Source organism: Talpa occidentalis, unplaced genomic scaffold, assembly GCF_014898055.3.
Source record: "Talpa occidentalis isolate TD23 unplaced genomic scaffold, MPIMG_talOcc4v2.1 talOcc4.7, whole genome shotgun sequence".
NCBI classification, from domain to species: Eukaryota; Metazoa; Chordata; class Mammalia; order Eulipotyphla; family Talpidae; genus Talpa; species Talpa occidentalis.
In genome coordinates, this window is record NW_023605083.1 from 6410817 (window position 1) to 6432272 (window position 21456).

The 21456-nt window shown below is 59.9% G+C and overlaps 1 protein-coding gene and 1 long non-coding RNA gene across 7 annotated transcripts in view; one reads left to right on the forward strand and one right to left on the reverse strand.

Moving 5' to 3' along the window:
* Positions 1-317: 317 nt before the first annotated feature.
* MVB12B (multivesicular body subunit 12B) overlaps positions 318-21456 on the reverse strand; it is a 376259-nt gene continuing 355120 nt past the window's right edge. For all 6 annotated transcript variants that reach the window (XM_054689327.1, XM_054689326.1, XM_037493016.2 and 3 more), the window contains 3 exons: positions 17197-17252; positions 14637-14696; positions 318-1886 (listed from right to left, as the gene is read on the reverse strand). In XM_054689327.1, coding sequence (XP_054545302.1) covers positions 1800-1886; positions 14637-14696; positions 17197-17252 — 203 coding nt within the window. In that variant the 3' untranslated portion in view covers positions 318-1799. The remainder of the gene's footprint in view (positions 1887-14636; positions 14697-17196; positions 17253-21456) is intronic.
* On the forward strand, positions 13239-15381 carry LOC119231280 (uncharacterized). Its single transcript, XR_005121898.1, has 4 exons — positions 13239-13422; positions 14213-14535; positions 14658-14789; positions 15110-15381. It is a non-coding gene; the product is annotated as an uncharacterized LOC119231280 (long non-coding RNA).

Here is a 21456-nt window from a genome sequence, read left to right on the forward strand (position 1 = left end):
CTTGCTGTACGTTAGTGCCGCTGGAGCGCCGCCGCCGCCTCGCCGTTGTGCCATCCCCGAGGCCCGGGAGGCCGAGTTTCCGGAGGAGACGAGAGGCAGCGGACGGGGCACGGAGCCCCGACAGCCTTGAGGAGGGGCGGAGGGGCAGGGCCGCTGCCGGCTCACTTCCAGGCGCGCCTGTCCTTCCCGCCCACAGGGCCAGAGAGAGGACTTGTGAGGAAAAGCACCGTCCCGGAAAGGGGAGACGCGGAAGGTCTTCCCACACAGGTGCGCCTGCTCACCCGCACCCTGGCGGGGGTGGGGGGGGTTGGGGGGTGCAGGGCCTGCATCTACCGCGGCACCCACCTCTCCCCGAGCCGCGCTGTGGAGCCCGCAGTGTGGGGCCTGCCTGCTCTCAGGCTGCCCGGCCCCCTCCACACCCCCTCCCTGGGCTCTGCCTTCTTGCGCCCGGCCCCAGAGGCACAGCAGGACGCCCAAGGGGGCGCGGCGGGACCCCAGCTCTGCTGGACAGCACCTCTGTGGGCTCCGAGTCGCTTGGTTTTGGACCAGCCATGAGCAGCAGCAGACACGGGTCCCGGGGCTCCAGCCTGCTCAGGGGGGGCGTGGGGCCCGCTCACCTGGGGAAGCCCCAGTCCCGGGTGGGGGGAGCCCCAAGCCCGCAGAGGCCCTCACAGGGCAGGAGCCGCCCGTCCCCACGGCGATGGCTCGGGCAGGCGAGAAGGCACCCTGGCAGGCGCAGCCCCGGGAAGGGGAAGGGGTGAGTGTTACCCCGCCAGGAGCCGCGCGGGGAGGGCGGGGTCGGGCCCTGCAGACGGATGCGGGGCGTGAGGTATTTCCCGCCGCCCCACAGCGGTGAACAGCGCCCCCCGCAGGCAGCCCGGGCTGGCCCATGCCAGAGGGTGTGGGGGGGCCTTCAGGCCCAGCCTTCCTGGCAGGGGTGCCGCTCCCCCCCCCCAGACACACATCCAACCCTCGCGCTCCCAGCGCCAACCAAGGCCTCGGGCACGAGGACACGCCGCCGCAGGGACGGCGCCCTCGGTCCTGGCGGCAGGTGCGCTGGAGCCGAGGTGACAGTGGCGGGCGAGGAGGGCCGGCTCACGGCCCCTGGGGGCTGACACCGCGGCTGTGGCCGATTCCCGGGGTCGGGGGCGCTTCTGAAACAACCGTCCCCACAGGCAGAGGCCCCAGACACGGCCCAGCTGAAGCCGTGGCCGCACGTCCAGGCCCCCTGCCCCGAGGTCTGTGGTCTCCGGGCCGCGGCAGGTGCAGCTGCTGTTGGCACGTGGACAACGGGCCGAGCCCTTTGTGGGAGAAGGAGCCCCAACCTTCTCGGCCGGGAGGCGGGGCCCACCAAGGGCCGCTCCCCACCTCAGCTGGTCCAGTGTTTGCGGGACAAGTCCCGAGGCGTTCACAGTGGGGGGGAGCGCACGAGGGCCCCTCGGCGACGCGGTCAGCAAGGGACCGGCTCCTCCACCGCCCTGGAGCCTTCCAGAAGGAAGGTCACGCCTGAGGGGCGGGTGACAGTCAGGAGCAAGGGGGCCAGCGGCGTCAGGAGGCGGCCCCCGCGGGGACAACTGGTCAGCACACAGACAGGTTAGGGGTGCTGGCGCTGCAGCACGCAGATTAGTCACGATTAGGAACAATGGCCCCCGGGGGGCGGGGGCGTCACGTCAGGCAGGTGATGGCCGGGATGTGACAGCTCAGCGCCCCCCGGACGGCCCTGGCAGGCGGTGTGGAGGGCGCGGGGCGCTCAGTAGTCAGGGCAGATGCGTCTTCTCCCCGAGGCTGGCGCGGGCCCCTCAGGACTGGGGGATCTGCTGGCACCGGGTGGGGCTGGGCGGGAGCCTGGCGGCGGCGCTCTGCTCTGTCCGGAAGCTGTACTCGTACTGCGGGGGGACAAAGGCACGGTCAGAGGGACGCCTGCGAGGACCCCTCCCCGGCCCCGGGCCCGCCCCGACGGCGCCTCGCGGAGTGTCCACAGGCGGACGGCACCTCTGCCCGTGCAGGGGGTGGGTGCCCAGCGCTCCCGCCCCCCCCCGCTGGGATGGTCCTCCGACGGCTCTGCCCTGACTGTCCCCTGCTGAGCTCACCCACGGCTCTGCTTTGGCCTCTTTTGGGGGGGACCCACTTTCACGGTGATTCTGCTCAAAGCCCACAGCCACCGACCTAATGGTCCCTCGCCCCCGAGCCCACGGGCCACGCGGCTGCCCGGTGTAGGAGCGGCCCCCTGCCCACCGCCCTGGAGGCCTCCTGAGCCGCAGACAGGCCCAGGATGGCCGTGGCCAGCTGTGGGCGAGGCGGGACCCTCTGAACCTCAGCGAGCGCCTCTCTAAAGCGCGGTGACTGGACTCCCAGGCCGAGGGCGGATGGCAGAGCCCGGAGGTGACGGGTCCACCCGCACCAGGCACACGCGCGCTCACTACAGTCCATCTAGGCCCCCCACCCGCACTCCGAGTCCTCTCCGGGGACCGGCACGCAGGCCACTGCGGGGCACTCCCGGGAGGCTGGCCCCGGATGCCGCAGCTGCTCAGGGCGGCTGGGGGCCAAGTCTGGGACAACACCGCCACCTGGCGGCCGCTCGGGCACATCACAGCAGCGCGGCCCCTCGCCAGCCGCCGCCACGTCCTCCCAGGGCTGGGTGCTGCTGGGCCTGGGGGCCGGGGAGGGATGCGGGCACCCTGGGGACATTCATGGAGGCACCCTCTGGGGGAGCCAGGGAAGTGCTTGCGGGGCAGGGCAGCTGCAGTGACAGGCACGGGACTATTTCAAGAGAATCACACAGGCTCGGAAGGTGGAGGGGGGCCTGTGCTCCTGGGGGCAGGGGGCAGAGAGCCAGCCCTGCCGATGGGCCCCGGGGGCGGCAGTGCCTGGGGCTGCGGGAGCTGGAGCCATGGCTGTTAAACACACCTGGTGACCGCAGTTCTTGGAGGGCACAGGTGAGGAAGAGGTGCTCAGTGGACAGGGGAGCGCAAACCCCCCTTAGGGGCAGGAGAGGGTGGCACCCAGGGCAAGGGATACGGGTTTCTCTCCTCGGGTCCCACCGAAATGCAGACTCACTCAGTAAGGCTGGGGGCACCGTGAGGATCTGCATTTTCACCCAAGCCCCAGGTGATGGTGCTGCTGGCTGGGGGCCAGCCGAGACTCCTCTGCGGCCTAATGGCCGGCCCAGGAGTGGATGTAGATGGAAACGGGCAGTCAGGAGAGGGGCCAAGACCGTGGGGCCCTGGGGCAACCTCATTTTGGCCACTCTGAGGTCGCACCTGGGGCAGCAGCAGAGGTGGGGCACCTCTCAAAGGAGGGAGCCGCCCCAATGCCAGGCCCAGCAGTGGCACTGCCGGGCGCAGGGGTGGGGGCAGTGGCTGGCTCTGTTGCAGGCAGGTGGCTGTGTGGAGGGCCAGATGGCTGCAGGGAGCCCCCAGAGACCTGGGGCCAGGTCTGCAAGTGGGAGACTGAGGGGTGAGCCAGGGGAAAGATGCCTTCTGATGGCAGGGGGTGCTGCAAATGGTGGGTGCAGAACCTTCCCGCCTGGGCAGCGCCCTGACGTGAGTGGGCACACGCTCTCTGGGGGATGACCCGCCTGCTCCTCCGGCAGGGTGGGGTGCGGCTGGGGGCAGGGAGAAATCTCACGGACACGGCCTTTTCCCGACAGACAGCCTGACGACACCAGGGCCCCTGGGGCGGCTCGGGGCTCCCTGGTGCAGGCTGCTGTCCCCCCAGCCCTGCCTCTGGGATTCTCCCTTTTTAGATTATCTTGGCTGGAAAAAGCGTTACCCCTACCTCTCAGTAGGGCTGCAGTTCATTCTCCCCAAATGAAATGTCAGCATACGCCCCCGACTTAATCCCCCTCAGGCTGCGGCGGGGCCCCCACAGCCGCCCCTCCGCGGGATCGCGGCCCGTGTTTGCCGGAGAGACGCCCTTCTGGAGCCCCTCGCCCCCGTGGGCAAACAGCGAGTACCTTTGAAGGTGGATTTGGGCCCGGATCTGTTTACTGAAGACATTAGTCTCCCGCGTAAGGAAAACCTGCGCTCGAGTACAAACAGCAAATCCCTTTTGAATTAAAAAATTTTTCAATTAAAAAGCATTTGGGTCGGCGGAGCCGAGCCCGGCCGGGCCGCAGCGCCCCCTGGCGGGCACAGGCCGCCACCACGCGGCCGGACGCGGGAGGAGGAGCCCGAGGCCGGGCCCAGCCCCTGGGGGGGTGGGGGTGGGGTTGGGGGTGGGGGTGTGGGGGGGGGTTGGGGGTGGGGGCGCCGCCGTGACCCGCAACAGACCCGCTCGGACCACCGCGCGCATCCGCTGTCCAGGGCCCGGGGCCACGGTGAGGCCGGTGTCGCGCCAGTGGGAGCTGCCCACGCGATTCCGGCTGCACGTGGCTGAAGCCACTTTAGCCCCAGCCCAGCTGGTAAAAGGGGGGTGACCGACCCCCATGCCTCGGCCCGGGCTCCCTCCCTGGGGTGCGGTGACAATCATCTAAGACAAGGCGTGACAGCACCTGGAGGGTGCGAAAGTCCGAAAGTCCGTCTCCCTGAGGCATCAGCATCAAGGCTCTGAACCCTGGGTGGGGGTTCAGGGCTGGTGGGTCCTCCTAACTCACCTGCTGCACAGGCCTCTGCGGTTTTTTTTTAAATGCCCCCCCCCCCGTGATTTTAACAGACAGGTTCTCACTGCCTGAAAACTTTTTTTACCATAGCATTGCAAGAAAAGAAGGCAAGCCTACCCACCGCCCCAGCCCTGGATGCAGAAAAGACCAAAAGAATCACAGGCTCCAGATGTGAAGAGCAGGGTAAGACCCCAGCTTTGCAGACAGGAGCTGAGGCCCAGGCAAGGGTCTGCACCCACCTTGCACAAGGGTGCAGTTCGGAGGTGAGGGGGGCAGAGAGATGCGAGCCAGTGAGTGGACAGTGGCACTGTGTGGGCAGAAGGGTGGGCAGAAACAGGCTGGAGGGGTGCGGGCAGGTGAGGGGGTTGACGCTGAAGGGGAGGGGGCAGTCATGGAGGGTTCTGACAGAGGGGGAGGGCTGCGAGGCCCCACCTCCCCAGCCAGCCCTCCCTCTGGGGCCTCTGTCCCTGCGGAATGTCAGCTCTGGCAGCCGCCTCTGCTGCAGGAGTGGAGTTTGAGGCCCGAGGGGCTGGGCAAGCCTGAGGACGTGACACTGTCTCAGTTGTCCTGTGCCCCCCACAGGACCCTTCGCATTCAGGTGGTGCTCGCGCAGACATGGGAAAGCTGGAGGCCCTGGGATCCCAAGCCTCCCCCCGCCCCTTTCCATGAAGAGGCACCCAGTTCCACCTGCCCCCCTGGCCCCCCCCCCCCCCCCCCCCCCCCCCCCCCCCCCCCCCGCTTTCCCGCTCTAGTCCAGGGACACCCGGGAGAGGAGGGCTAAACCTTCCCCCTCGGACTCAAGTGGAGGGACACCCACATCTCCTCCCTGGGGAGCAGCCTGAGCCTCCCAGAGTCAGGGTTTGGTTTCCGAGGCCTTTCCCAGGGCTGCTGTCCCCAACCTCCCTGCCAGGCAGCCAAGAACTGTTCCCAAGTGTGCGGCCTGGCACCATGCCGCCCCTCACAACGTTGCTCCCTCTGGCCAAGCCCTACCTGTCCTGTAAGGCAGCTGGGAGGCCCTTGTTCTGAGAAGGGCTCCCCCCCTGCGGAGAAGGAACCACAAACCTGTGGGCCCCTCACTGAGTGCAGAGCAGGGTGGAGTGTGGGCACCCTGCTGTTCCAGGTGGAGCTCAAGGCCCAGAGCAGAGGGATGGAGGGGAGAGGGGTGGGGTGGGGTGGGGAGCGCAAAGGGGCAGAGCAGGCTCTGGACACAGCCCAGTGCAAAGGAGAGCAGGCAGGTGCTGGCACTCAGGTCTCTGTGGTTTCCATCTGTGGAAGCAGCTGTGAGTCAGTAGCCCTGGCTCCTCTGAGTCCCCAAGGCCCTCTGAGTGCGGCGCCACGGCCCCGGTGCCATGGTATTAGCTCAGGCAGGGAAGGTGTTTTTCCACATCCACCGATGGAGGTGGGAATTACTAGGCCAGGTATGATCTGTGTGCCTCTTATTGGACCCTGTGTAAGCTGGAGGCTCACATGTTGGCTGGTGGTGTTTAAAAAACAGCTATAAACATGGAAAAGTTAGAGATTTCATAAAATGACATTTTCCTTTTTTTTTTTCCCTCAATAGGACATGGCAATTCTGGAACTTCAATCCTGACATGGCAATTCTGGACTTTCACTCCTGCACAGTGAGCATCAGCCTTGCAAAGGTGGGTGGAGGCAGGTGCTTTCCAGTGTGCCGCAGTCCCCACCATTCCCTATATACTGCCCGGCCAGGCAGAGAGAGGGCCAACTGCTATTTTATCACTGATTTTGCATTTTGTGCAATGATGGAAACAAAGTAAGAAAGTTACTAGTATTTTTCGGGCCTGTGACCACAAAAGTGGGAAAATGAAAGACCGAGTAAGCTGTGCATTTTACAGAAAATGGGGGAGAGGAGCTCATTTTGTGGTGAATGGAGCTTGCTGGGTGAGTGATGAGGACACAGGACGTGTCTTTCCCTCCTTCACCGGGGCCCTGTGGGCACGTGTGTCAGGACTGTCTGTCCTGCATGGGTTTCTGGGTGGGGCTGACCACTGCTGATGCCTTTGCTGCAGAATCAAAGCCACACGTGAGTCTGTATAGCCGTGGGGCACTGGTCAGCATGCCAGAAGTCACCTGAAAAGGGGGCTTTTGTATTTCCCCCTTCTAGGTTATTTGTAAAAAGTATTGAAAACAATATTGCCCTGTGCACAGGCGTCTGGGTGGACAGTGAGGAGCAGCGAGGCCACGCTGGGCAGAGGCCCTCCCCACCCATTCCTTCTCGTCTTTATATTCATTTTGTCCTTGCCTGCCAGGTAATTATCTTAGAGTCCAATTTGGGGACGGATGACCGTAAAGCTCTGGGGGTGGGGGGCGGTGGATGTTTCCAAAACCATAAGGACAGAAAAATTCTGTTATGCAGGAAGCCCACATGCTCAACTTTTTGGCATGCACTGGTGCCCCGCTCACCATGGCGACCCAGGCAGGGGGTTCTGCTGACCAGACATCAGCTCCTCTCAGCTTCATGGCTCAGCCGGGTTCTCTCATTTATGGGATGGGCCATGGGGGAAGCCCGGTCGGGGGTAGCCAGGGGCAACTTGGCCTCTTAGGATCAGGAACTCTATTAATGGAATCTGCTGGGCTAATAGGACCACAAAGGAAAATGTGATCATCTCAGGGAGGACTAAAAGACATTTCTCAAAAGCCACCATATACTCCTGATAAAATATGTTTAGGAAAACAGAGATACCTGGTTAATTCTTTAACCTAATAAAGAAAAACCATGTCTCTCTCTGTGGAAAGCTAAAATGCAGCATTATAGGTGAGTACCGACGCCACAAACTTCCACTGAAAACACAGAGAAGACAGGAGATCCCCTGCACCCCCTCGGGAGGGGCCAGGAGGAGGCGTGAGGGATGGATGCCCGAGGAGGCTTAGCATTGGCGTTTGCCCCGCCTGCTGGGAAACCAGAGAAAAGCAACTGAAAAACTGTCCAAAACAATAAAAGCAGTCAGAGAGAGCAAGAGCCAGCTCCAAAAATAGAATGCAAAAGTCAACAGCTTTGTGATATATAAATGACAGGAAATATAATGGAAGAAAAGATCCCATTCACAAGAGCCATGAAAACATAAAACACCCAGCAATGACCTGAAAAGAAATGTGCAGGATTTCTACAAAGAACACAGTTCTACTCCACTGAGGGACGCAGAGATTTCACCTAAAATTCTGACTGCTTCTGCTCTTAATCCACATGTGCAAGGCAGTTACAATGACAATACAGGACGAAGTGTTGGTACCCCCTCCCTCTCCCCCAAAAAAGATTCTAAAGTTCAGCTGGAAAAGTACTCATATGAATATAATTAGACAACTGTATCCTATATTAAAGCTTATTATAAAGCTATAAGATTCAAAACAGTATGGTAATGATATAAAAATAGAATGATATAAAAATAGAATGAGAATAGACACTCAAGAGGAATGTCCACTGATCCACTAACCACTGGCTCTATATGATAAGGTAGCATTTAAAATTGAAGAAATTAACATTAAGACAACTAACATTGTAGGATAAAATAAAGCTGGTTCTAACAAATGTCAAATGGATTAAGTAGTTGGACTATCTTAACATATTAAAATACAGGAGTAGGCAAAAATAGGAGTGACTATTTTGATAAACTTCTAAGAATGACCTGAAGCCAAAAAAACAAAACAAAACATTAAAACAAAGACAGAATTGCCCAGGAAAAATGTAAAGCTATCGTGCAGCAGAACATATTATTAACAAGTCGAAAAGACACCAGTTATAGGGAGGGCATGTATCTGAATATATGGCCAAGCATATAAAAAAAGCACAAAAAGCTAAGTAATAGAAGTTGGGCAAAGGGTACAAACAGAAGAGGTTCACAAAAGACTTACAAGAGCCAACAGACATGAAAGCTGTCCACCGCCCACCCGAGCAAGAGCGAGGAGATGGGAAATGGGTCCCCTTGGTGGGTTAACAGCACGCCCCTTTTTGGAAGGCGAAACGGCAGCATCTTTGACCCAGGGGAGCAACGACACGTGTACCAGGGAGCAAACACACATGTACCAGGAAATATCTGGCAGCCTGTAATATTAAACGCATAATTGGGAACAACTCCTAAGTCAATCAATAGTGGGTCCCTTTAATCAAGGTCGGCATAATCATAAAGGGCACAGGAGGCGCTGTTAAGGACGAGGTGGAGGTGGGAGGGAGTGCAAGGTGCACTGGAGGCTGAGCACCGCACGGGGGCTGGGGGACGTGGGTGTGAAGCGGGGTGGGGGGGTGTGGGGTTAGGGGACGCAGGGTAGAGGGGCGGGTGGACTCCCACCTTCCCCTATGCAGCTCTCTGTAATGTCTGCCTGTTAATAAACGTGTGCAATCTTTGCACCTAGGGGGAAAACACTAAATTATTAAAAACTCGGTTCTGATTGGCAGGGTAGTTGCTTAAGATGACAAACTACCACGGCCATGGGCGACAATTTATGGGGAGGCGCGAATCATGTTTGGGGCATAAAACAGCGTTCCCTCAGCTGGCATCCGGCTCTGGAGGCGTGGGGGGCAGGCTACTTCCCGCATGTCAGAAGAACCTAACACCTTCTCGCCTCCAGAACGGCCACCGGCCACCCGCAACATGAATTCATTTGGTGTCTTTGTATCTCCCTGAGCTGCAGTGAGCGCAGCTACCTGCCCTGGCTTTGTAAGAACCAGGGGGGCAGCTCTGTGCGCCTGAGCCGTGTGAAAAGGGGGAAACGCATTAACTACTGTTTATTTAGCTTTTTAATAAACGAAGCAGGTTTCTTTCCCCCCACAATATCAGCCTCCTGGCTGAAAAGTAAAGGGAGATTAGGATTCTGGATGGTGACCCCATAGACGGTCACAAGAATGGAGCAGGCGCCTTATCTCCTGTTGCAGTTCACAGCCTGACCACGAGGTGGCGCACAGGGACCGCACATGTTGCCACATCGCCCGCTACCAAATCCTTTAGCATTAATAGGCACAATGAGAGCTTTCCAAAAAGTAGAAAGAATGAACAATTGTGCTGGGATACGAGCATTCTGCTTTTATAAAATTGGGACGCTGCCATTTCATTACTGATACAAAAATTTTCTGCCTTCCTTTCTTCCCACCACATGCTGGTCCCCAACCCCCTCCAAGCAGGTATCCTTGAAGGCGCCCGCAGAAGCCCTTGCAAGGTGCATGTCCACAAGTTGAATTCAAAAATTCTTTTCACCTCTCGCTGCCAAGTGTGTTTCCATTAATTTCACCTCAATGTCGTGACGTAAATGCTGGCGGAATGGGCCCCAAGCTAAATAAGCAATAAGCCCCATTTTTCAACACACAAACACATAAAGATGTCAGCTCAAACTGTTTACTAATTAACACTTAAAAAGACACAAATTAGATATGCGTGGCTAAGAGCAATTATAATCAAGACGAATTTCTCTAGTCATTTGGGAACTGAAAAAAATGCCTAATTGCTGGAACCAATGTTTTAAAAACTGAAATCACGCCAGTTAGCAAATATGTTCATTTAAAGACCATTCCACGTGACTACACTCTGAGGATTGACTACAAACACGAGAACAAGGAAAATATTTAGGTATAAAATTAAATTTTTAAGCTCCCTTAGATTTATAACTTCTTCATTAAATACGTCTGCAAACAGCAGCCCATAAAAACCTGTAGCAATTAAGTGGTTAAATGAACTGCCTCCCTTGTCAATTTTAAGGGAGTGATTAATATTAGCTCGTCCCTTTCCTAATTAGACTCTCCCTTGTCTTTCAGCTTTAATGCCGAGTGAAAATGGAGGCTGTTGGCCACACCGCCTTCGCGGCCGCGTTTGTGTGTGTGGAGCTCCCTGACGGGCAGGTGAACATCGGGGGGGCCAGGGGGCCGGTGGCTCCTGTTTCAGGGCCGCCGCCTCCGCGCAGGTGACAGAAAGTCCACAGTCCAGGCCCCGGCTCCTGACCCTCGTTCCTGAGACCGGAGACCGCGACGGCCTGGCAGGCCGCGAGGATCAACAGGCCGAGACACAGGACGGGGGTATTTTATATAGAAGGAGCCGCCTGATCTGCGAGCTGGGGAGCTCCCACCCAGCCTGCGAGGGGGAATCCATCAGCTGGAGAAATGGGGTGACTGCTTACAAGGGAAATAAAGAGCGGCAGAGGCAGGGAATATTTATATGCCCATCTTCTCGCTCTGAGAGAAGACGCTTCATCACGGGTCGGTTGCGAAATTACTCCTTCCCGCTCCACAACAGAGCAGCTTTTGTTTGGCTCGGGTGGGGGAGCAATCGGGCTTCCCCGGGACCCTGCCCCTGGGGTCACGCAGCCTAGGGGTGTCCCTGGGAGGGGACAGGCCCCAGCCAGAAAGCCCCCCCAGCCTAGGCAGACCCACTTGCTTCCAGGCTGGGGGCAGGTGAGCAAAACTCATCTTCTCCTGACTCGGACGCAGCTACCCTCATTGACAGGGCCAGGTCCCTGCTTTGGGACAGACACCAGACGCTGGTGTGACTAGGCCAGAAGGAGGGGCCGCAGGAAGCGGGTCCTGCCCCGAAAGAGGGGGCACCGCCTGCTGAGAGTTTCTTCACCCCGGCTTCCTGGTCTCCCAACAGCCCACACGGCTGAGGAGCGTTCCTTTGGGGTGAGAGGTTCAGTCTTTCCATGCTACTGTTTCATCTGTTCCAGAGCATGTTCTGTGGTTTTAATCACGACCTTCTGCTTCCCGGCACCTGCCCAGTGCTGCGCCCACCCAAGGGGCTGGGGAGTCCCCCTGGAAGCAGACCCCCACCAGCACCCCCCACTCCCACTTGGGGGGGTGCCAGGGAAGCCAGGGAAACTTGCCCTGGCTTCAAACCCCGGCAGTAAACTGCCCTCCCAGCTACACCACGAGGTCTCCATTGTCTACACAGCACACGGCCGGGCGCCAACCCCGTATCTAAGCACCCGCGTGGTGGGAGGCTCTGCCCCCTCCCCCCAGCTCGTTTTCTCTCCCTGCTGCCAGGGCCTGAGTCACTCTCCCTCGAGTTTGCTGGGTTCTGGGGGGCTGCAGGGGAGGTCGCTCACCCACGGCTGGGGCCACACCTCCTCTCTCCATCTGCCAGTACTGGCTTTAGGCAATTCTTGAACTTGGGGGGCTGGGTCCACTGCAGGGCCCGATGGGGGGGCAGCTCTCCTAGGCTGCTATTTGCTTCCTTTGTCCCTGACCACAAGCTGGAGGGTGATGGGGTTTCATTCGTGGGGTGACCTGTCCCCAAGGTCAAATGGGGGTGACAGGGCACAGGCTTCCAACCAGAAACACCCCCCAGACAGGGGAGTGAAGCTGGTGGGAAAGCAAAGCTGCCCAGTCTGGACAGGCGGACTCAGAGCCGCTGCCTCCATTACAGCTGGGGCCCCCCCACTGTCCCCACAGCGGCAGAGGGGTGGGGTGCGGGGAAGTTGCCTGCCAGCAGGAAGCCGCCTCCAGAGCCGGGGCTCCAGAGGGGCCAGTGGGAGCATGGAAGGGGACCCTCTGCTGCCCCTGAACCCAGAGGCCGCCCCCCGCCTGTTTTGGAGGGAGGGGGTCTGGCTTAGCCGCACCCCGGCTTACCAGGGGCAGCCGGTTTACAGAGGGCAGAGCCCCAGTGAGGCTTCGAGCCCCCAGGCCGCCCTTGCCCCCTCCCCAGTGTAGCCACTCAAAAAGGAGCAGCAGAGGGGCGCTGACCAGGGGACACGGCCACCTGGGCAGAACCTGGCCACGGCTGCTCCTGGCCTGCGACTCCGGGGAGACAGCGCCGGCAGCTCGAGGAGCACCTGCAAGTTTGTTGCAAGGTCCTGGGCGCCGCTGCAGGAGGGGCTGGGTCTCCCTGGGTGGGGCGCGGGGTGGGGGGGTGGCAGGTGCCACTGGAATGTCCCTCCGGTTAAAGGAGAAGCACCCTCCTCACAGGGCGCCTGCAATGGCGTAGGCGGCACCGTCACTCGATTTTATCTCCTTCAGCTGAGAACGGAACCTGCCTCTCAGCCCATCATGGAACAGGAAACAGAGCTGGGCTTGCTGGGCCGGAGGCGGCTAGCGGCAGCACTGGGGGGCTCCCTAATCACTCCCCACCTGGGCTGGGGAGACCCCTAACAGCCAGCGTGGCCCTAGGATGGCAGCTGCTAACTCCCGGGGCAGAGGCCCCTGGCAGGCACCATGCAAAGCCATTGACCGACTGTCTCAGCTGAACCCCATAAATGCTAGGGCGTAAGCATTTTTATTTTGCCCCTGAATTTACAGAAGAGGAAATGGCAGCTCAGAAAGAGGAAGTGGAAGGACCAAGATTCCAGCCTGGGCAGGGCTGGAGGCTGGCTCCCGCCTGGTGAGGGGCTGGGGCTGGCTCGGAGCCAGTCCTGAGCACCCCAACATCAGGACAGCGGTTCCCATGGAACAGGTTTCTAGGTCAGGTTTCAGACCCGAGGATGGGGAAGAGAACCGGGTTTACGGCGTTTCTATTGCACGCCCTGGGCTCCACACTGCGCCCCTCACCCACTTCACCCCATCCTGGATCTTGGAGGCCCAGCCAGGGTCAGAGCCAGGGGCAACCAACTGGCTTTCCACACCCCACTGTCCCCACCAGCCCTCCTTACCCCCCTTAGATGGCAACAGAGTCACAGGCGAAGTCACAGTGGGGGGACCTGGGGGGGGGGGCGGTCTTGGTCCTGTTGTGGGCAAGGGGCTCCCGAGCCTCGGTTTCCACCCCACGAAACGGGGACCAGGACCCCCAAGAGGTCAGCTTGGGGTGAGAGCCAGCGATCCTGGGTAAAGCCCGGGACCCAGAGCTGAGTGCACAGCAGGTGCTGGAATAAACAGGGCTACGGTTGGGGCCCAGGTGAGTTCCCAACCAAGGACGGGGAGGGGAGACATTCGGAATGCTGCCCCCTTGTCCAGCACCCCCCCCACACACACACCCCTACGGGGCGTTAGATCTGCCGGCACTTTCACACCTGCTCGTGAGGCCTTCGTGGACGACCTGCCCACCCGTGGGTGCCAGCGTCATCCCCGCTGCGAACAGAGAGGGGCGTGACTTGCCCCTGGTCGTTGGTGGAGCGCGGCACAAGTCTGTCTGTCTGGCCTCGTCCACCCTCCCCAGGGCACCTGCAGCCACAGCAGGCTGCTCTCGGGCCCTCCTCACACGCCCGCTGGGCCTCCCCGGCCGCCCTGCCTGCGAGAACGGTGGCACGCATTCCGGGCGCAGGCGTGTTTCTAAGGGAGCAGCCAGCCAGCCCTGCCCGCGCCCCCAGATGACGATCAGGTGGGCTTTATGATTTACGCAAAATCAAAGACAAAGGGCGACTTTTCTGTCTTGTTTCTGCTGTGACAGCTTTTGAAATTTGTTGCACTACATTGATTCAATTTTCCTTGATTTCAGCCATCTTTCAATAATGCCGCCCGCGCGCGCCGCCTGGTACACGAGGGAAAACCCAAAGGAGCTGAGAATATTGAAATGGTTCTACCATTTCCATCTTGGAGACAAATGTCCCTCTCAGAGGAGAGCCGGCTGCGAGCGCGCGGCTGCTTAACAAGCTCTGTACCGGGGAGAGGCCGCGGGGGCCGGGCCCTCCCGCTGGCCCCGTGACCGGCCTTGCGCCCCAACCTTGCCGCTCTTTCTTCTTTCTTAGGAAAACATCCAGAGTACCTGGAGCCAGGCTGCCGAACGGGGCCTGACTCCGCCATCACTACTGGGGTGTCTCCTGAGCCCCCCTCCCAGTCGGACCGTTCCCAAACCCACCGGCGCCAATCACAAAGCAGAGGAGGAAAGCGAGTCGATGCCGCGCCCCAAAGCCCCACGCTTGCTTTCACCCAAGACAAGTTTCTGCAAGGAGGCAGGACTGTCCTGTCGCCCGCAGCGCCTGGCTGGGGAGGGAGACGCTGCTCACACCTGACTGGGAGGAACAGACCCGGGAGAAGCGAGCTGCTGAGGACCCAGCCCAGGGACCCGGAGGTGTTTTCCTCGGAAGGGGCCCCTCGGCGCGGGGAGCAGACCGCCATGGCACGGGGTGTGGGGGGTGGGGGGGAGTGGGCCTCTCCGGGCAGCCTGCTTACCTCTTTTTCAATTTCTGCCAGAGACTTGATGGTGATTCCCAGGAGGTCGAAGGGCTGCATCTGAAACACAGCGCGCGTCCTCGTGAAAAGGCTGAAGACGTCCCTAGGCCCTTGCGTGGACTACACAGCGTGCCGCCCCCCGGGGTGACTGTGGTGAGGGAGACGCTCAGCACAAGAGCCGCAGCCATGAGGCCTGACCCCTGTAGGGCAGGCCCCGCCCGACCTGCCCCCTAGACGCACGCCCAGGCCACGGCCACCTGGGACGGCGCTGCCCCCCGCCCTCCTGCCCCTCCCCCGCGCTCCTCCTGCAGCTGTGGGGACGGGGTGCCCAAGCTTCCCCAGAGGCCCCCCTAACTGCCGTGAGTCACTCCTCCAGGGCTCCTTGGTATCCAGGGAAGGAGCTGGGGGAAGTCCAGGCCTTAGAAAATGCAAGGTTAGAGGAATGACTAACTGCCCATCAATTATCGTTTCAGAAATCAATGGTGGTGAAAATGATAACATGGCAAGTTAATGGGTGTTTCTACGATTTCATAAAGGTGGGAACCTTGCTATGAAAATGCTGGCTTCTCAACAGACGGCGTGAAAACAATCAGATACAGGTAGCATCAGCTGGAGGCCCCGGGGGCCTGGGCTGACAAGCTGGGGGAGAAGGCCCTGGTCCAGGTCCCTGCTGGGCCTGCTAATGCTCTGGATTCCCAGGAGGGGTACCAGCGCGGTGTCGGGGAGCCCAGGCCAGCAGCTGGTGGCTGGGATGCACAGGTGAACCCCAGTCTGCTGAGGGGCGGGGCTGGGCTGGGCCAAGAGGGATTTCCCATGGGGCTGGGAACAGGAGGCCGGCTCTGGAATCCAAGGACCTGGATTCACAACCGGATCAGCACCTCGCACGCGGCCAGCAGCAGGTGCGGTCATTCCAGTATCTCCTCTCCTGTCCAGAAGCTGGGGCTGGAGGATGAGAGGAGGAAGGCGGGAGACCCTGGCACTGGGCTTGGCCCGACTGCCGGTGCCCGGAGGCCTTGCAGAGTCGGCAGCGGCACATCCGGAGGGTGATCTTGGGACAGGGCCACCGAGTTAGGCACTCGGCTCCCGGGCCTGTGAGGCAGCCGCAAAACAGCATGGCTCTCTCCCACCACCATCGCGCCCCGCGAGCGGGCCGCCTGCCCTCGGCCGGGGCCCGGTGGAGGTCCAGCTGCCGCATCGACAGGCGCTAACGGCCCCACTAAACTTTCCCGACTGGAGCTGGTGTGCAGGGCCTGGCAGCCCGGGTGGGGGCCCTGCGTCGCCATGGCAACGCGGCGAGTTGAGTGGGCCGAAGTTACTCACGCTCGGCATGTCACGTCACAAGCATTTTTCAAGATTAAGCTGCTTACCAGAAAGGCTCAGAGGAGGCCTATTATATTTCATGAAAATGGAAACTACAGAGCAGGTCAAATCGCAAGCCGGGTGGTTTAAGCTGGATCCAAGAAAAACACTGAAGGATTCTGTAGCTGGACCCAAACTGGGGCCTTCACGTTTATTCATTACTCAAAACTAACTTCAGCTGTGAGGATTTAAAAAAAAACAAAAAACCCACACACCCAGAAACAAGTTGCTGAGCCCATATGGACCAGGCCTGAGCAGCCAGGGAAGCGTCCCAGGAGTGCCCAGGGCCGCGGCCCACTGTCCCCTACAGCTGCTGTGGTGGGTGCCCCTCACCGTTCTGACCCTTGGGCCCAGTCAGTTCACCCAGATCCTGTCACTAAAGAAAGCTCAGGGCCGGCCCATCCTAGGTTTGCTCGTGGGCACCGAGGGGTCCGTGCTGCCTGCCGTGAGCGGGAGAACCCCTCCCCCAGGCACATGGCACCCGCAGGGCCGTGGAGCACAGGCTGTGGTTGTCAGAAGGTGCAACAACGGCAAAGGGAAAATGAGGCAGCCGCCTTCCTGTAGGTCGCTGCGTCATTAAAAAACCAAGAGGGACAAGGAGATTAAGCTGAGCTGAGAGGGCCGGGTCCCCGGTGGCGCAGAGGTTGAGCGCTGGGTTGCGAAGCTGCCCGCAGCCTCTGCAGCACCGGTTCAATCCCCGGCTGCTCCCCGGCCACCGGAGGAGGGTCCCCATGGCACGCAGACCTCTCCTGCCACCCGCTGCTCCCCTCAGCAGTGTACTTCGGTCCTTCTGCCTGCTCTGCTCCCCGCTCTGGCTCTGGTGAATTCTCTCACCCTCCCGCGCTTCTGACTGTACCCAGTGCTTGTATAAATAAATAAATCAATCTTTAAAAAAAAAAAAAAAAACACATTTAAAAAAAGCTGAGCTGAGAAACCAAGAATACTCTCAACCAGTGAGGCGGGTCCCATGGACCATCCCGGCTGAAAGGAGAGAAGCCCCGCTGGGGTGGGGGACACGCGACCACCTCCCACTTCCGGTCCCCCAGGGCTGAGCTTCTAATGGGGCCGGACACGGGGCAGAAACAGCTCCACGGAGGGGCTGGGGGCAGGGAGAGTGAGGCCGTCGGACACCCATGGGCTCTGGAAATCGAGGCGAGGGGCCGGGGAGGTGCAGAAGGCAAGAGCGACCAGCCACACTTACACTTTCCGGAATGCAGGAGAACTTCTCTGAAATCATGAAAGGCACACCGTCCATTGCTGCAGAAGAAGAAAGAAAAAAATGACTTGCAGACACCACTGATGTTCAGGGACTTGAGCCACGAAGGGGCGGTGAGTGGGTGGGAGGCTGGAGCGGGCGAGCACGAGGGGCGCAGGGGGTGAGGCAGCGCCTGGCCGGACAGCACCTCCCCTCAATAGCAGGCAGGCGGGCGCGCAAGAGTTATGGGTGCAAAGAAGGGCCTAGTGCCCTCTTCCCAGGGCCCACCGGGGAGTCAGGCCTCTGAGGGCTGGTGTGGACAGGACGAGGCCGGGGGCCAGGAGCGTTGGGCAGCTGCGCGTTCCTGACTGTGCTCCCACCTGAGCCAGACCTCGGCCCCCCAGGCCGCCGGCTCGGGGATGGTCTGGGCTGCAGGCACAAGGCTGTGGAGTCAGACCGCCTGGGTTTGACCCCGTCGTGGCTCGGGGGGTTCGCAAGCTGCCTGTCCCAGGAGGAGGCCTGCGAGGGCATATGGCGCAGAGCAGAGCAGCGGGCCGCGGGGCTGACCGGCCTCCCTGCTGACTTGGGGCCACTCAGGGCATCATGGGCGGGCTGCTGGGTTTTAGCGCATGCGAGAAGGGTGGCGCCCCAACACGCACAAGCCCCGGAAAGGGTGTCAGCCTGCTGTTCTGTCCCACAGCCCTCACCCACCACGGCCCCCAGTTGGCGCCGCCCACGGCACAGGGAGAAAGTCCCCCCCACACACCACCCCGCCCGCCGCAGCAGCCTGTGCCAGCACATCCTTCCCAAGACACACTCGCTGCGGACCATAAAGCTCTGATGCCACGCTGGACCCCGTGGCTCGTCCACAGGTTGCCCTGGACGATGTGCGCGGCGTGGGGGCTCTCCCTGCGTGACGGCTCCGCAGACGAGGGGCCCGGGGGGCCGGCTGAGATCCTCCCTCGGGCCAGAGCAGGGCCAGGCCCAGCGTGGGGGGCTCACCCCAGGTGTGAGGGTTTGCTGGTTTACGGCGGTTTAGGACGATGGAGCAATGTGTTAGGAGCCTGGTTAGGGGTCCCCCGGGCAAGGACGGTGCTTGCTGCTCCCACTTCTCTGGGATGTAAGTGGCGGAGCAATTCAGTCCGAAGAAGGATGAGCAGCAAAGGCAGACGGCGGACAAGCAGGAGGACGGGGTAAGGGATGAAGAGCCACGTGGACGCGTCCTCTCTGGCGGCCAGGCGAGCCCAGGGCTCACGTAAGGCTACGCTCGCGCCTTGCTCTGGGGCAGGGAGGAGGAAACCTGCCTCCCTGCTCCAGAAGCCGAGCAGCTGCCAGCCGCACAGACTCTGCGGCTGGAGCCTGCACTGGCTCAGGGGCCTGCCACCTTCCGCAGCTGCCCGGAGGCTGGGCAGGGAAGGGGGACACGTCCCCAGAGAGGAAGAGAAAAGCCCCAAATAACCTTACGCAGGCGCCCACACTTCGCACAACTAGAGGGCCAGGCACCTGCGCCGCCTGCTCCCCTGCAGCCAGCGAAGAGACAATCCTCACGGGCCATGGGCCTTCTCCGGAGCCGGACCAGGTGCCACCCAAGGTCCGAGAGGAGCTTCCCACTCCCTTCTCAGTCCTGCCACTGACTGACTGCCCCATGCAGGCCGGGAGCCACCATGAACCCCGCAGAGCACTCTGACTCCTGACCCTGCCCCAATCTGGAGCTAGGTGGGCACACGGTGCCTGGAGCACCTCCAGTCCTTTCAGATCAGGGGTCAGGGGTCAGAGGTCAGGCCTCCGAGGTTGCACGGGTAGAGGTAACTCCAGAGGCAGAGACAGAGTTTCTTTGAACTGCTGCTCCTTCCACACCAAGGGCCCTCAAGTTTTGACCATCATCGGGCCTCTCAGTCTATGGTGGTCGTCCTACGAGCGCTGATAGACTGAGGGGCCCGGAAGTGCGTGTGTGCCCACACTGCCGCCCCTGCCTCCACCCTCCTCCTCCCTGCCTGAGTGCCCTCCTCTCGAAGTCACACCCCGAGCCACAGTCCCCCCGATCCCCAGGGCCTCTGCACACCCGTCTGCACACCCCTTCTCTCCGCGGCTTCTCCCGCCACTGTGCAGATGCAGGGTCCCTGCGCTCAGCAGTGCCCACGGAATGCCAGCAGGCAGCTCTCTGCTGGCCAAGACCCCTCCACCTTTGTCAGGCTTTCTGCCCTCGGCGTTTTAAACCTTCTTAGTGTTTGGGGGTTTCTGAGGAGACACGGTAAGGAGCTCCCTCTCACTGGTGACGCGGCAATGCTTGCTGAGACCTTGTGTCCTGGGAAGGTGGAAAGGTAGCCGCCCCGGGAGCTGAGGCCCAGGGAGCATGGGGGCATCGTAGGGGTTGGGAGAGGGTTTCCCAGCCACAGGCTGGCAGTCAGTCACTCCAGAAGTGAAGCACACAGGAGAGTCCAGGGCAGGCCCCGCACCCCCCACTGTCCCCCTGCACCACTGTCCTGCTGGGGTCGCTCAGAGTGCCTCTCCTGCAGGGTCAGGCCCCAGGGGGTTCCCCCTTTCCCCTGAGGGTTCAGTGGTTGTGCAGGAGGAGGGTGGGCAGCAGATCCCATAGGAACCTCCCTGAGGGGGCAGGAATCACAAAGCTTCTTGAGGAGGCTGAAGACAAATCCAGGAGTGACATCATTATGGGGCCAGACTAAGGTGCTCGTAAGGGGAGAAGAGGGGAGGGTTCTGATTGTTCCAATGAGCAGCCATTCCCTACCCCACCCCGCCCGAGTCTCTCCCTGTCCTTAGGTCTAGACCCTGAGACACAATATTGAAATTAGGTCACTCACCCTCCAGTGGCCTCCACATGTTCACGTAAAAAGAAGAGTCACACACCTCTCACTTTCAATCAAAAACTAGGGATGCTTAAGCTGAGTGGGGAAGGCAGGTGGGGCGCTGAGTCAGGCTACAAGCCGACAGCGACATTGTGGACGCAGAGGAACAGTCTTCAGGGATGAGACGTCAACTCCATGGAGAAAGCTGCAGTGGGCAGAGGGTCAAACCAGCCACGACCTTCCTTTAAGCCAAAGCCTAAGGCAGAGCAAGGCCCTAACTCTCTTCAATCCCATGAAGGCTGAGAGAGGCGAGGAAGTGCAGGAGAAGAGTTTGGACCTAGCAGAGGTCGGCTCATGAGGTTCCAGGAAAGACACGGTCTCCACAACATAACGGCGCAGAGCAGAGCAGCGAGCGCTGATGTAGAGGCTGCAGTAAGTCATTCAGATCCAGCTAAGATCATCAGTGAAGGCGGCTACACTACACATCAGACTTTCAATGCAGACAAAATGGAAGATGCCGTGAAAGACTTCCATAGCTAGAGAGATGTCAGCGACTGGCTTGAAAGGACAGGCTGACTCTCTTGCTGTAGACTGCTGACTTGGACTTGAAGCCAATGTTCATTTGCCATTCCTAAAAGGGCCCTTAAGAATTTTGCTAACTCTAGTCTGCCTGTACTCTGTGAATGGAACAACAAAGCCTAGATGACAACACACCTGTTTTCAACTTGGTTTACTAATATTTTCAGCCCACTGTTTAGGCCTATGGCTCAGAAAAAAGATTCCTTTCTAAAGATCACTGCTCATTGGCAATGCACCCAGTCACCCAAGATGGAGAAGTACAAGGAGATTCAGGATGCTTCCCCGCCTGCCAACACAGTACCCATCCTACAGCCTGTGGGTCAAGGAGTAACTTCGACCTTCCAGTCTTATTATCTAAGAAATAGACTTCATAAGGCTATCGCTGCCATGGATAGTGACTCTTCTGATGGATCTGGACAAAGTAAACCAGAAACAAAGTAAATCCTGGACAGGATTCACCATCCGAGATACCCCTGAGAACATTCATGATTCATGAGAAGAGGTCAAGATAATTGACATTACCAGGAGTTTGGAAGAAGTTGATTCCAACCCTCCTGGGTGACTTTGAGGGGTTCAAGACCTCAGTGGAGGAAGTAACTGCAGATGTGGTGGAGACAGCAAGAGAACTGCAGGTGGGCATGGACTGCTGCAATGCCACTGGCGCGGATGAGGAGTCGCTCCTTATGGGTGGGCAAGGAAGTGGCTTCTTGCGCTGGGATCTGTCCCTGGTGAGGATGCTGTGGGCATTGAAAGTCTGACAGAGCACTTAGACTCTGACATGCACTTAGAGGATAAAGCAGCAAACCTTTTGAGAGGACCAACTCCAGTTTTGAAAGAAGTTCCAAACTGTCTGAGAAATGCTGTGGAACAGCCACTTAGAGAA